The 13,604-nt window shown below is 38.6% G+C and overlaps 1 protein-coding gene across 1 annotated transcript in view; it reads left to right on the top strand.

Annotated features, from left to right (window-relative positions):
* POLR3B (RNA polymerase III subunit B) overlaps positions 1 to 13,604 on the top strand; it is a 144,210-nt gene that overhangs the window by 61,957 nt on the left and 68,649 nt on the right. The window contains exons 13-15 of the mRNA XM_010367520.2: positions 7,445 to 7,606; positions 10,848 to 11,048; positions 12,897 to 13,059. Of these exons, the coding sequence (XP_010365822.2) occupies positions 7,445 to 7,606; positions 10,848 to 11,048; positions 12,897 to 13,059 (526 nt within the window). The remainder of the gene's footprint in view (positions 1 to 7,444; positions 7,607 to 10,847; positions 11,049 to 12,896; positions 13,060 to 13,604) is intronic.

Here is a 13,604-nt window from a genome sequence, read left to right as displayed (position 1 = left end):
AGTAGTTCAGATCTTTTTCTTCTGTTTCTCCAATCCAGTAAGACTGCTGGTCTTTCTCTGAGTTTCAGCTTCCCAATGTGGCTTGGACTCTTTTTATTAATGTGGCCTACCCTTAGGTGAAAAGCCTTAAAAATGAAACATGTACCCAGTGCCATTCGCTCTCAGTGTCCTGCTTTTCGACACTCCCTAGTGCCTTCAAAAAGTTTTTAAATGTTTTGTCCAGAATTTATAATTATTATCTGCAGATAAATCCATCTGGTAGGACCTACTCTACCAATTCAGGAAACAGAGCCACCTAGTCTGTTTTCATGAGTCACACTGTTCCATCCCATTGATTTGGCTTCCATAATCTTACTGTTTTAAAATATCACTGTGGTTTAATAGCATTTATAGGTAATTTTTAACATAAAAATGAAAATGTTACATTTATATGTTATGAAGGGTACAAATAAAATGAACATCCTCAAGGCCACTACTTAACAACTAGACTATTACCAATACCATTTCATTTACATATGTACCCCCTACTCCGTTCTTCACTTTCCCCTACTGTCCTGAACTTTTGCATTTTTTTATTTCTTGATTTATTATATTATTTACATTTTTAATTATAAAGCTTTAAAATTATTTATTACAGTATAAGCTTTGCTTACTTTTGAGCTTTATAGAAATAGATCCCTACCATATAATTTCTCTGCAATTTTTGTCTTCTTTCAACATTAAGATGTATCTATATTGTTGCATGTCACTGTAGTTCATTTTCATTTCTGTTTTCCATTGTGTCAAGATGTGATACAGTATGATGAATACCACTTTATTCATTCTACTGATCAAGGACTTGGTATTGTTTCTCCTCATTTGACATTTAAAAAAAAAGAAAAAAAAAAAAAAAACACAGGAGCACTGGCGTTCTTATTTATATCTCCTGGTTTCCATATGCAAGAGTTTCTCTGAGGAGGATTACCTAGTCATGGAGTCAGAGTCAAGTTAAATTTTTACCTGAACTGGAGAATGTCAAACTAGTTTCCCAAGTATTTCTACGTTACATTGTATATGAATTTCTGATGATCTCCATCCCATGACTTAGTATCAAAAACTTTTAAGTTTTTGTCTAATAGGTGCAAAGTGGCTTCTCCTTGTGGTCTTAATTTGCATTTTCTACATTACTAATGAGGTTGAGCCCCTTTTTGTGTACTTATTGATTATTCCTGTTTTCTTTGAAATGTCTTTTGAGTTGTTCCTATTTTTGTTATTGATTTCAAGGAGATTTTTGTGTATTTTGCATCCTAATTTTTTGTTATATGTGTTACAGATATCCTCTTCCAGTCTACATTCTTTTTTAAATAAATTTATATATATATATACACGTTTTTTTTTTGGAGACAGAGTCTGGCTCTGTTACCCAGGCTGGAATGCAGTGGCATGATCTCTGCTCACTGCAACCTCCACCTCCTGGGTTCGGGCAATCCTCCTGCCTCAGCCTCCCAGGTAGCTGGGATTACAGGCGTGCACCACCACACTCAGCTAATTTTTGTATTTTTAGTAGAGATGGGGTTTTGCCATGTTGGCCAGGCTGGTCTCGAACTCCTGACCTCAAGTGATCCACCCGTCTCTGCCTCCCAAAGTGCTAGGATTACAGGCATGAGCCGCAGCACCCGGCCAACTTTATAGTATTTTAAAGTGCTACTAATTTGTGCTTTTAGTTGCAGTCATTTGTCAACTTATTTTCCTTTTAATAGTGCTTGATATGGTTTGAATCTGTGTCCCCACCCAAATCTCATGTTGACATGTAATCCCTGATGCTGGAGTTGGGGCCTGGTGGGAGGTGATTGGATCATGAGGGTGGTTTTTAATGGTTTAGCACCATCCTTCTAGTGCCATTCTCTTGATAGAATTCTCATGAGATCTGGTTGCTTAAAAATGTGTAGCATCGACCCCTTCTCCCTCTTCTTCCTGCTCTGACCATATAAGACATGCTTGCTTCCCCTTTGCCTTCTGCCATAATTGTAAGTTTCCTGAGGCCTCCCCAGAAACTGAGCAGATGGCCAGCATCATGCTTCCTATACAGCCTGCTGAACCATGAATCAATTAAACCTCTTTTCTTTATAAAGTACACAGTCTCAGTTGTTTCTTTATAGCAAGGCAAGAACAGACTAATACAGTGCTCTTTATTTTTTAAACTTGTGTGTTTAGTATTTGTTCTTTTGTTCATCTGTAATGAAGTAAGGAATCCAATTTCATTTGTTTTCCAGATGGATAACTGGTTGTCCCAGCTCCATTTATTGTATAGTCTTTCATTTCCTCACTGATCCAAAGTGTATCTCTATCATATAACAAGTTTTATTATATGTGCAGATCTTTTCTGGACTCTTTGGTCTATCCATTGGTCAGGTTGTCTATGTATGCATTAGTACCTTTACGTTTTTTAGGAGTGTCTTGGCTATTTCAGGGTCTTAGCTTTTCCATATAAATTTTAGAGTTATTTTGTCAATTTTCATCAAAATAAATCTTCTAGGGATTCTAATTGGCGTTGCATTGGAACTATAGATCAATTTGGAAAAGATTCCTAATCTTAAAATATGTAGACTTTTATCCATGAATATTTTCCTTTCATTATTTTGGTTTTCTTTGGTGTTTTTCAATAAGGATTTATAATTTTATTCATGAAGGTCTTGCACCTCTTTCAGATTTATTTCTGTTTTTTAAGGGTTTTTAGTTAACATTTTAAATAAAAATATTAATAACATTTTCCAAAATACACAAAAATAGAATAGTAAAATTAACTCCCATATATCCATCACAGACCTTCAACTGTTATAAGTGGAAGGCAATCTTGTTTCATCTATACCCTTCTCAACTCTTTCCTCTCCCCTTATTCCCCAAATTGTGTTGTTTAAACAAATTGTAGCCATCAAATCATTTCATTATCTCAGCTGTCAAATAACATTCTGTAAATACTTAAAAATATGTCTCTAAAAGACATGACTAAAATTTTTCACACCTTAAAATTTTTCATACGTTTTCACATGTTAAAATTTTTTAGATAGATGGATAGATAAGATAGCAAAGAATTTATTATGAGAATTGGCACTTCTGATTATGGAGACAGAGAGTCCCACAATGTGCTGTCTGCAATCTGGAGAACCAGAGAAGCTAGGGTATAGTTTAGTCAAAGTCCAAGGGCCTGAGAACCAGGGAGGTGATGGTCTTTACTCTCAGACTGAGGCTGAACGACTGAGAACCTAGAGTTCTGATGTCCAAGGCCAGGAGAAGATGGGTGTCTCAGCTCCAGAAGAGATAGTAAATTTGCCTTTTTCTGATTTTTTGTTCTGTGTCCTCAAAAGTTTGGATGATGCCCACTCACATTGGTTGAGGGCAGATCTTCCTTACTCAGCCCACTGATTGAAATGTCAGTCTTTTCCAGAAACACCCCCAGAGACACACCCAGAAATAATGCTTTACCAACCTTCTGGGCATTCCTTAACCCAGTCAAGTCGACACCTAAAAATAACTATCACGTATCTTTATGGTGTTTTCTTTTTTTTTTTTTTTTTTTTTTTGAGACGGAGTCTTACTCTGTCGCCCAGGCTGGAGTGCAGTGGTACAATCTCGGCTCATTGCAACCTCTGCCTCCCGGGTTCAAGTAATTCTCCTACCTTGGCCTCCTGAGTAACTGGGATTATAGGCACCCGCCACCACACCCGGCTAATTTTTGTATTTTTAGTAGAGATGGGGTTTCACCATGTTGGTGAGGCTGGTCTCAAACTCCTGACCTCATGATCTGCCCGCCTTGGCCTCCCAAAGTGCTGGGATTACAGGTGTGAGCCACCGTGCCCAGCCCTCATGATGTCTTTTAACATATATATATATATTCCTCTCCCTCCTAAATTTCTTATAAACCAGGAGTTAAATCTAGAGGATAAATGGTATTCCGGTTTTGGTTTGGTTTGGTTTGGGACTAGAACACTTCATGGGTGGTGGGGGTATATCCTATCCTGTATGTCTATTTTATCCACTTTTTGTGCGATGGAAATTGATCATTGGGTTTAGGTGTTTGGATCCCTGATTCATCCATTAAGCTCCCCATCAACTTTTCTCCTGATAGTTTTATTTAGCATCTGATGATGATCATTTCCTTTATTCATTATCTCATTAGGGCATGCAAAATAATGATATTCTAACATTTTCATCCTAGTCCATTTATTAGCTGGAATTTTTTAATAAAGAGTACTTTCATTGTCATCCCCTTCGTTACCCTGAAACATAATTTATGTGGGAAAGGCGGGGTAAATGCTTGCTACATTTTTTTTTAAGCCTGTTTGCAGAATAATGATTTAGTTCTCTAATTTCCTTCAGAAGTGAATAGTGAAGGTTTTTTTTTTTTCTGAGTATTATTATAAACTTAGGAATTTTAACATTTGTACTTAAGTTTTAGAATTAGCTTCTCCATTTTCACAAATAAATAAAAGCCTGCAAGCTTTTTCATTGAGATTGCATTTGAATTTGTAGGTCAGTTTGGGGAGAACTGATACCTAAATAATATTTAGCTTTCCAAACATATCATCTCACCTATTGAAGTTTTCTTTAATTTCTTTCAGTAATTTTTAGTTGCTTTGTGTTTATTGGCCTTGTATCTTGCAAACTTGCTAAACACATCTACTATTTCTATTAAGGCTTTTTCTTAGATTCTTTTGGATTTTCTATGTGGATGAACATATTATCTGCAAGTAAAGACAGTTTTATTGCTTCTTTTCCAATATTTATATCTTTTATTTCTTTATTTTGTCCTATGGAACTGAATGGCACCTCCAATACAATGTTGAACAGGAGTGATGAGAATGGGCAATCTTTTCTTTTTCCCCCATTTTCTAAAGGAAAGATTTCAGTTTCCTGCCCCTTCCCTGTAGTATCTGGCCCCTGCTGTGCATCAGTGCAGGATCTTTGCCCAACCAGGTTTCCTGCTCCTCCCCTAGGGAAAGATGCTTCTCCCTTCTCTTCCCTCTGGCATTGCACCTTTTCCTGAAATCGGAGGGTTTACTGGACCTCTTCCAGGGGGAGACTGTTGTTGCTAGTTGCTGTAGGTGCAGAGCTTGTTGGGAGAGCAGGAGTGATTAGGGACAGATAGCTTTTGCTTCTATCCCTCTCTGACAGGAGGTTATTTTTGCCTCCTGGGACTTTGCTAGGCAGGAGGGGGTCCTGCCCTCTTTCCAGGGACTTAGGTGTTGCTTCCTATGCAAGAAAGTCCAGGGAAGTAGGTAGGTAGGGTTTTATTGCCTGTGTTCCAACAAACGTGTCTTTCTCAGGTCTTCTGCCTCACTGCAGCCTTTCATGAGCACGCCACAGAAAGGAACTCATGAGTGGGTATGGACACTTCTTGTGCCTGGGCTTCAAAAGAACTCTGAACTTGTGTGGCAGTCCACATTTGGCCTCTAAGAAGTCCTTAAAATTTTAGCTGATTCCTTCTATTACACTATTTGCATCCTAACTTTTCTTTAAAGTGTAACCACCTAATTGTACCTTCCTAAACAATATAATGTAGTTGTGCTGGGTTTTGAACCTTATATAAATGGAATCGTGCCATATGTATATTGTTTTATGTCTGGTTTCTTTTGCTTCGTATTTATTTTTAATACTCAGCCATGATTGTGGTTAGTGATTTTTTGTTCATTTTCATTGTTTTATAGTGTTTCATTATATGAGTATACCACAGTTTGTCTACATATTATCTGTATGGTTTCCAGATTTTAGCTGCTACAAATAGCTAGTATAAGTATCGAGTGCCCTCCTCCTGCCAGCAGCACTGGCATCTCCTGGGAGCTGCTTAGACATTCATATTTGTGGGCACTACCTTAGACCTACTGAGCTGGAAACTGTAAGGGTAGGGCCTGCAATTTGTATGTATGTGTGGTTTTTGGTTTTTTGTTTTTTTTTTTTTGAGGTGGAGTCGCGCTCTGTCGCCCAGGCTGGAGTGCACGGGCGCGATCTCAGCTCACCGCAACCTCTGCCTCCCGGGTTCACGCCATTCTCCTGCCTCAGCTTACTGAGTAGCTGGGACTACAGGCGCCCACCACCACACCTGGCTAATTTTTTGTATTTTTAGTAGAGATGGGGTTTCACCATGGTCTCGATCTCCTGACCTCGTGATCCGCCCGCCTCAGCCTCCCAAAGTGCTGGGATTACAGGCATGAGCCACTGTGCCCAGCCTTTTTTTTTTTTTTTTTTAGACGGAGTCTCACTCTGTTACCCAGGCTGGAGTGCAGTGGCGCAATCTTGGCTCACTGCAACCTCTGCCTCCTGGGTTCAAGCAGTTCTCTGCCTCAGCTTCCCAAATAGCTGGGATTATAGGCGCCCACCACCACGCCTGGCTAATTTTTGTATTTTTAGTAGAGACAGGATTTCACCATCTTGGCCAGGCTGGTCTTGAACTCCTGACCTCGTGATCAACTCACCTACCTCCCAAAGTGATGGGATTACAGGCGTGAGCCACCGTACCCAGCTGCAATTTGTGTTTTAACAATCCCTCAGAGTGATTACTGTACATGCTAAAGTTTGAGAACTGCTTCTATAGCAGGTATACCTAGGAGAGGAACTGTTGGGCATAGGGATGGGTAGATAATGGCAAACTGTTTCCTAAGTGATTTTACCAATTTACACCTTTACCAGTGATACAGGAAACATCTTGGGCATCTTCAGAGTTTTTATTTTATTTTTTATTTTTTATTTATTTATTTTTTTTTGAGACGGAGTCTCGCTCTGTCGCCCAGGCTGAAGTGCAGTGGCGCGATCTCGATTCACTGCAAGCTCCGCCTCCCGGGTTTACGCCATTCTCCTGCCTCAGCCTCCCGAGTAGCTGGGACTACAGGCGCCCGCCATCTCGCCTGGCTAGTTTTTTGTATTTTTTAGTAGAGACGGGGTTTCACCGTGTAGACCAGGATGGTCTCGTATTTTTTAGTAGAGACGGGGTTTCACCGTGTAGACCAGGATGGTCTCGATCTCCTGACCTCGTGATCCACCCGTCTCGGCCTCCCAAAGTGCTGGAATTACAGGCTTGAGCCACAGCGCCCGGCCCAGAGTTTTTAATAGTAATTCTTCTCCCTCCGCATCCTGTTTGGTTTTAATGCATAACTTTATCTGTAAAATTAAAAATTAGGTCATTGGTCAATGAAATCTGAAAGTCTAGAAGTGACTGGTCTAAAGGAAATGTCTTTGAATGCAGTGAGTATGTCATCATCTTTGCTCTCATTTAAATGCCTAGCACAGTGTTAAGCACATAGAAAATTATGTACATATCTGTCAAACTGAATTTGAAAATACCAATTTTTTTTCTGTTTTAAGCAGTTCCTCCATCTTATTTTTTAAAAATCTTAAGACCTAAAGTTTATTAAAATGATCTAGCAGTGCTTTTTGAAAAATCACCATATACCTTTTTTTTTTTTTTTTTTAGCTTTTATCTCTTCTTTTTGAAGACTTGTTCAAAAAATTTAATTCTGAAATGAAAAAGATTGCCGACCAGGTGATTCCTAAGCAAAGAGCAGCCCAGTTTGATGTTGTCAAACACATGCGCCAAGACCAGATCACCAATGGCATGGTGAATGCTATTTCTACCGTAAGTCTTCAGTCACTCTTTTAGGGTCTTGTAATTTAGTTGTAAATCTATTTGGTAGAAGAAAAACTTAAAGCACTTTGAGAATCCAGGTGAAATATAGAAAGGAATGTTTACAAAGCACAAATTTCTACTTTGAAAGGAAGTCTGAAGTGTTTATTGCTATAACTTTCCTGCCAAATTATAGTTCCTGTTATATGAGGCAGTAAGAAAATAGATACTCTTACACAGAGGAAAAATCTTCATTTAACTGTTAATAACCATTCTTTTAAAGAATACTTTCCCCCATTTTCTTATGTAGTAAAATTGACACATTTCAGGCAGGTTTATTAATTATCAACCTTTTGTCCAAAGTAATACAAAATGTTTCATTTCACAGGAGGTTTATATTCTTTGAAGACCTGTCAGCTGTTCCTCACATAAGCAATGAATTCTGTGCTGGATGAATTCAGTTCTCGGTAGCAGCTGTGTAGTCAGGGTCTCGGGCTATTCAGAAAAGGTTATCAGATGGGTTTTTGCTTCCTTTCTTAAAGCGTAACAACTATAGGTCTATCTGATGAGGTCTGGTTCATGTTTTGCATGCCAGACATAAAATTAGTTTTATGGATGAGATTTTGCCCCAACAAAGCATAGTATAATCTACCATGTTGATTCCCTTAATGATGAAAGAGTGCAGACTTGCTTCAATACTTGACTTTAGAACTTTATAGTGGGTCTATGTGAGTGGCCTATACAGTGACAGCTACATCTAAATTTGAGATGAACCAGGCCTTTGTCCCTATTTAGGCACATAAACTCTAGTGGCCCAAACTTGTCTGAGGTCGATCCCTGAGTATTTGAAGAGAATCCTCCAAAGACTGCTTGAACACACTTCTGTTAGAATTACTTTTCCTTGCTTCCTTGCCCATGATTTTCAGGTCAAAAGAGCTATTTTGAGTACTTCTTTTACCCCTAGAGGAAACTGCTTTACCTCCCTGACAGAACTGCTTATTACAAAAATCAGTAGCAGGCCTAGTTACAGGTGTGCCCCACTCTAGACAACAGAAAAAGATCAACCTTTAAAATTCTTAGTGTTGCTATTAGCAGAATGCTTTTACCAAATACATTTTTCTCAAAGGAGCATTTTTAGCCCTCTTGTCTGTTTCTCGTCTCTCCCTTTTGTAATACTCCTACAGAATACAAGAACAAATTCTCTTGCTGAACATCTTGGCTTCACTCCCATCTACTTGCTACTTGCCAACAGCTGCTGCCTTATTTTAGCTGTGTGCTGAATACTTATTTACCTTATTTACTCTTCCTCTGTGGGCATAAGTCAGTTTACTAGATTCATTCTGCCTCCAAGGATAAAAGGAGTTAATGAAATAAGTGATAATATGAGAGGTTAATTTGTGGGATATATATAGTTGCTCTGTTTCTTTGCCTTTTAATAGGGTTTCTTAGAGTTTAGCTGTTTCCCACGTTTCAGAAACTCAAGGTTCCAAAGTGATCGATCTTCACTATAGTAGTGAGCAAACTGTACTTTGTGAGGGAGCTCCCCCAAAGTTACACATTTTCATGCAAACAGATCACCTTATCTTTTCCCGAAACCCTAGCAGTTTTTCTGCTACAAGAGTTTTTAACCTGGGATCCACAAGAGTCCAAAAATGAGTGTAAAATTTTTATTCTTGTTTCTATGTGCATTTTTCTCAAGAGAACATTCCTAGCTTTTATTGGGTCCTCTGAGGAAGAATGAAGAACCACGGCAGGTGCAGTTTTTCTCTTTAGAATTAGAAAACTTGGCCGGGCGCGGTGGCTCAAGCCTGTAATCCCAGCACTTTGGGAGGCCGAGGCGGGCGGATCACGAGGTCAGGAGATGGAGACCCTCCTGGCTAACACGGTGAAACCCCGTCTCTACTAAAAATACAAAAAACTAGCCCGGCGCGGTGGCGGGCGCCTGTAGTCCCAGCGGAGGCTGAGGCAGGAGAATGGCGGGAACCCGGGAGGCGGAGCTTGCAGTGAGCCGAGATCGCGCCACTGCACTCCAGCCTGGGCGACACAGCGAGACTCCGTCTCAAAAAAAAAAAAAAAAAAAAAAAAGAATTAGAAAACTTGAGTCAACAATTTTGTTCACATCTTATTGTCTGCTTTTTTTTTTTTTTTTTTTTTTGAGACAGCGTCTTACTCCCAGGCTGGAGTACAGTGGTGTGATCTCAGCTCCCTGCAGCCCCTGCCTTTTGGGCTCAAGTGATCCTCCCACCTCAGCCTCCCAAGTAGCTGGAAATACAGATGTGCACCACCACACCCAACTAGTTTTTGTATTCTTAGTAGAGATGAGGTTTTGCCATGTTGGCAGGCTGGTCTCAAACTCCTGACCTCAAGTGATCCACCCACCTCGGTCTCCCAAAGTGCTGGAATTATGGGTGTGAGCCACCATGCCCGGCCTGCTTTGCTTTTTGGATGAATACTGTTTTCTACTGTTAATTAATGTTACCATGAATTTAAATTTCAAAAATTTCTAATCTTAATCTTTAAATTATTCTTGAGAATATTTTTAATGTATACAATTAATACAACTACAAAATAATACAACATATTTCATGCATAAGAAGATAAAGTAAATTTAATGTTCAAGATTTAGTTGATATGAATCTATTTTAATAATGACACAGTGGCCACGGAGAATATGTTTCTTAATATGAATATATATACTATTTTTAGATTCCTTAAAACTTAACTAAGAAGCCTTGAGTTTGTTCATTATCCTAAGTAAATGATACCTGAGTTATTTTTCTGTTGCTGCATTTTCCTTTTCTTAAGACTAACTTTGGAAAACATCCAAATAGCACATTCCAACATGAAATGATCTCTTTGAGCTTCAAACTAGTTTTCCCTTAAATGTGTATAGAAATTGCTGGTGTTTTATCAGTTAGCTTATGACTTCCCGTGGAAATCTGTGGATGAACTGGCTCTTCATTATAGAATTAGTTCCTGAGAAGGTGATGGCTCTGGTGTGGTAAGTTTATACATTGAACAATTCTGAGATGGTTGCTAGATACAGTAATGTTCATTATCTTCCTAGAAAACCCCAGCAAGTGACTTGACTAAATTTTCATTTTAATTGTGACACTTTGATTTCTGAATATGTGTCATGGTTCTAATTTCGTAAGCATGAAGATCTTGTCATGAACTTCTTGGAGTGACTGCACAGTATCAGACAACATAGGATTGGGTTAGGAATAGTCTTACGTCTTTCATCTCCCTACAGGGAAATTGGTCTCTAAAGAGATTTAAAATGGACCGCCAGGGTGTAACCCAAGTGCTGTCTCGCTTGTCATATATATCTGCACTGGGCATGATGACAAGAATCTCTTCCCAGTTTGAAAAAACAAGAAAAGTGAGTGGTCCTCGCTCCCTCCAGCCATCTCAGTGGGGAATGCTTTGTCCTTCGGACACTCCTGAAGGAGAGGTAAGGAATCTGAGGGGTCTTGATGCTGTGTCAGAGGCGATACGTATGTCTGTGCATGGGGTGGGGTGGGGGCTTCTGCTTCTGTTCCCATCTCCAGGCCATATCCTTTCTTTTGTCCGTCATTTATCTGGCAAAGAAATATTGACATGCTTGGGAGACTACTTTCGTATGATTCCAAAACTAGGACCTGCAGAAGCATTTGATTCTGTGTGTTAGCTAAAAGTAATACAGTCCATGTTTCTCTTGCTTATTTTAGTTTATCCCAAAATCAAACCATGCACAGAGGGGATAAGACTGTGAAGGCAGATTGAAAGACCTATCCCCTCTCATGCTCATGAGGGGCTCTTTTTGAGCAGCTCCTTATTGACCTTAGTTAGGCTCAGTCACAGCCAATTAGGAGTATACAGTCCATGACCTAATACGGATTCTAACTCACTTATATTGGAAACACAAGCAATTGCCTAAACACCAAGCCAGGGAGTTTACATTGTTTTACTTCTGTAGCACCCACTACTCCCTGTGTCAGGGTCCTTTCTCCCTTGTGTTAACATTGTGAGTTTCACTTGATTCTATTCCTTCTAAATTGTAAAATTCTGGAGAAAGGAAGGTTCACCGTTGTATCTCAAGCTCCTAACATAGAGCCTTAGTTAGAGTAGAGGCCCCATGAATATATGCTGAATTAATAATTATGACAAGTAAAAGATGTAGGTTCCAAAGTGTAGGAATTTATCATTATTTGGAAAAGATGAAAATAGGAGTCTATATAGAGCTGTGATTTTTAGAAACTATTTATCTAATTTATCTTAAACCATATGGAAATTGACACTAAAATTATCCAGTTTGTCAAATTTTGTATAATTTATACAACTTTGAAACATTTCATTTCCCAGAGATTGCTTCAGCTAACTTAAAAAAAAAAAAGTAGCTATTTTGTACCTTACTGCAGCAGATGGTTTTAAGACTTGAAGATACAATCTTACAAGTCACCTGTCTTAAGTATTTTTTTTCTATTTACTATATTCTGTCCTTGTTGGTATTGTTGTTTTAGAACTGTACTGGGTTGCATAGATGTTTAAAAAGATTTATTTTCTTTTCATTTTGAAGTAATTTTAGATGTACAAAAAAGTGATGAAACTGGTACAAAGATTTTCCACAATCTTTCATCTTGATTCCCAACTGTGAACATCTTATGTAACCATAGCACTGTTATCAACCTCATGACATTGAACACTACTATAATCTATGGATCTTATTCAAATTTTGCCAGTTGTCCCACTGTTGTCTTTTTTCCATTCCAGAATCACACATTATTTTTAGTTGTCATGCCTCCTTGTCTCTTTTAATCTGAAAGAATTTTTCAGTCTTTATTTACCTTTAATGACCAAGAAACTTAAGGGTACTGGCCAGTTATTTTATACAGTCTCTCATTTCAGGCCAGAAATTTTATATTTTTATGTAGCTGCATTTATTAATGTTTTCCTTTACTTATTTTATACAGTGTCATCATAATGACTGTAATGTTCCGTTGTCTGGGAGTAATTGTTAATGTAGTCAATTTTGTTGGGCATTTATGATGCTGTCAGCATTTACAATTACAAAGAGTACTGTGCTGGGCATTTCTGTAGCTAAATTTATTTTATATCCTTGCTTGTTATGAAGATAAATTCCTCTGGGTTAAGGGATATATATATATATTTTAAAGACATTTGTGTGAATCACCACAGTATCCCCTACAAAGTTGTACTGCTTTGCACTGCCGCCAGCAAAGTAGTGAGCTATTTTCAGATGCAAACTGTACTTTGTATTACTAATGTTCATTCTTAGAAATGACTGTCTTTTGTTTTTTAGGCATGTGGTTTGGTTAAAAACTTGGCCCTTATGACACACATCACAACTGATATGGAAGATGGACCCATTGTTAAATTAGCCAGTAACTTGGGAGTAGAAGATGTGAATTTATTATGTGGGGAAGAGCTCTCTTACCCAAATGTGTTTCTTGTCTTTCTTAATGGTGGGTATATTATGGAGACATCTTGGCCCTAGATAGTTTGTGAAGAGGGGGAGGGAATCCATTATTATCCTGGTATTTAAAGCACAGATAGACTTTAATTTTGGGCCCAGGTTGACCTTCACTTAAAGGTAGAAAATACAGTGATAACAGAAATAGTTACTTTGTTGGCTGGGTTATCCAAGGTTCTGAGAGGATGTAGCCATCAGAGCTAAAGGGTAACATTGCAGAAAGCGGCTGCTGTCTGCCCTTTTGCAGTTGTTGACATATCCATAGTGGAATAAGGTTCAACATGGTATCTTTAAGTACAAGTTAAATATTGGAGTCATTCTGCAAAAATTATCAGATCAGCTCTTATAATGAATTGACTTTGTCTAGCCATCTAATAATCAGTATGTCAGCAGCCTGTAGTAAGAGGATCCCTCTCCTCTGGCTCACACTCCAGTTACTTCTTTCATATACCTCTTCCTACCTCCTTCAAAGTCTTCCAGAGACTCAGCAGGAAGTGTGCTCTCTTCCTTTCTGCTTTTGATTTATTGCTGTGTGTG

The sequence above is a fragment of the Rhinopithecus roxellana genome, chromosome 10, assembly GCF_007565055.1.
Source record: "Rhinopithecus roxellana isolate Shanxi Qingling chromosome 10, ASM756505v1, whole genome shotgun sequence".
Classification (NCBI taxonomy): Eukaryota; Metazoa; Chordata; class Mammalia; order Primates; family Cercopithecidae; genus Rhinopithecus; species Rhinopithecus roxellana.
This window is presented reverse-complemented; position numbering and strand designations above follow the sequence as displayed.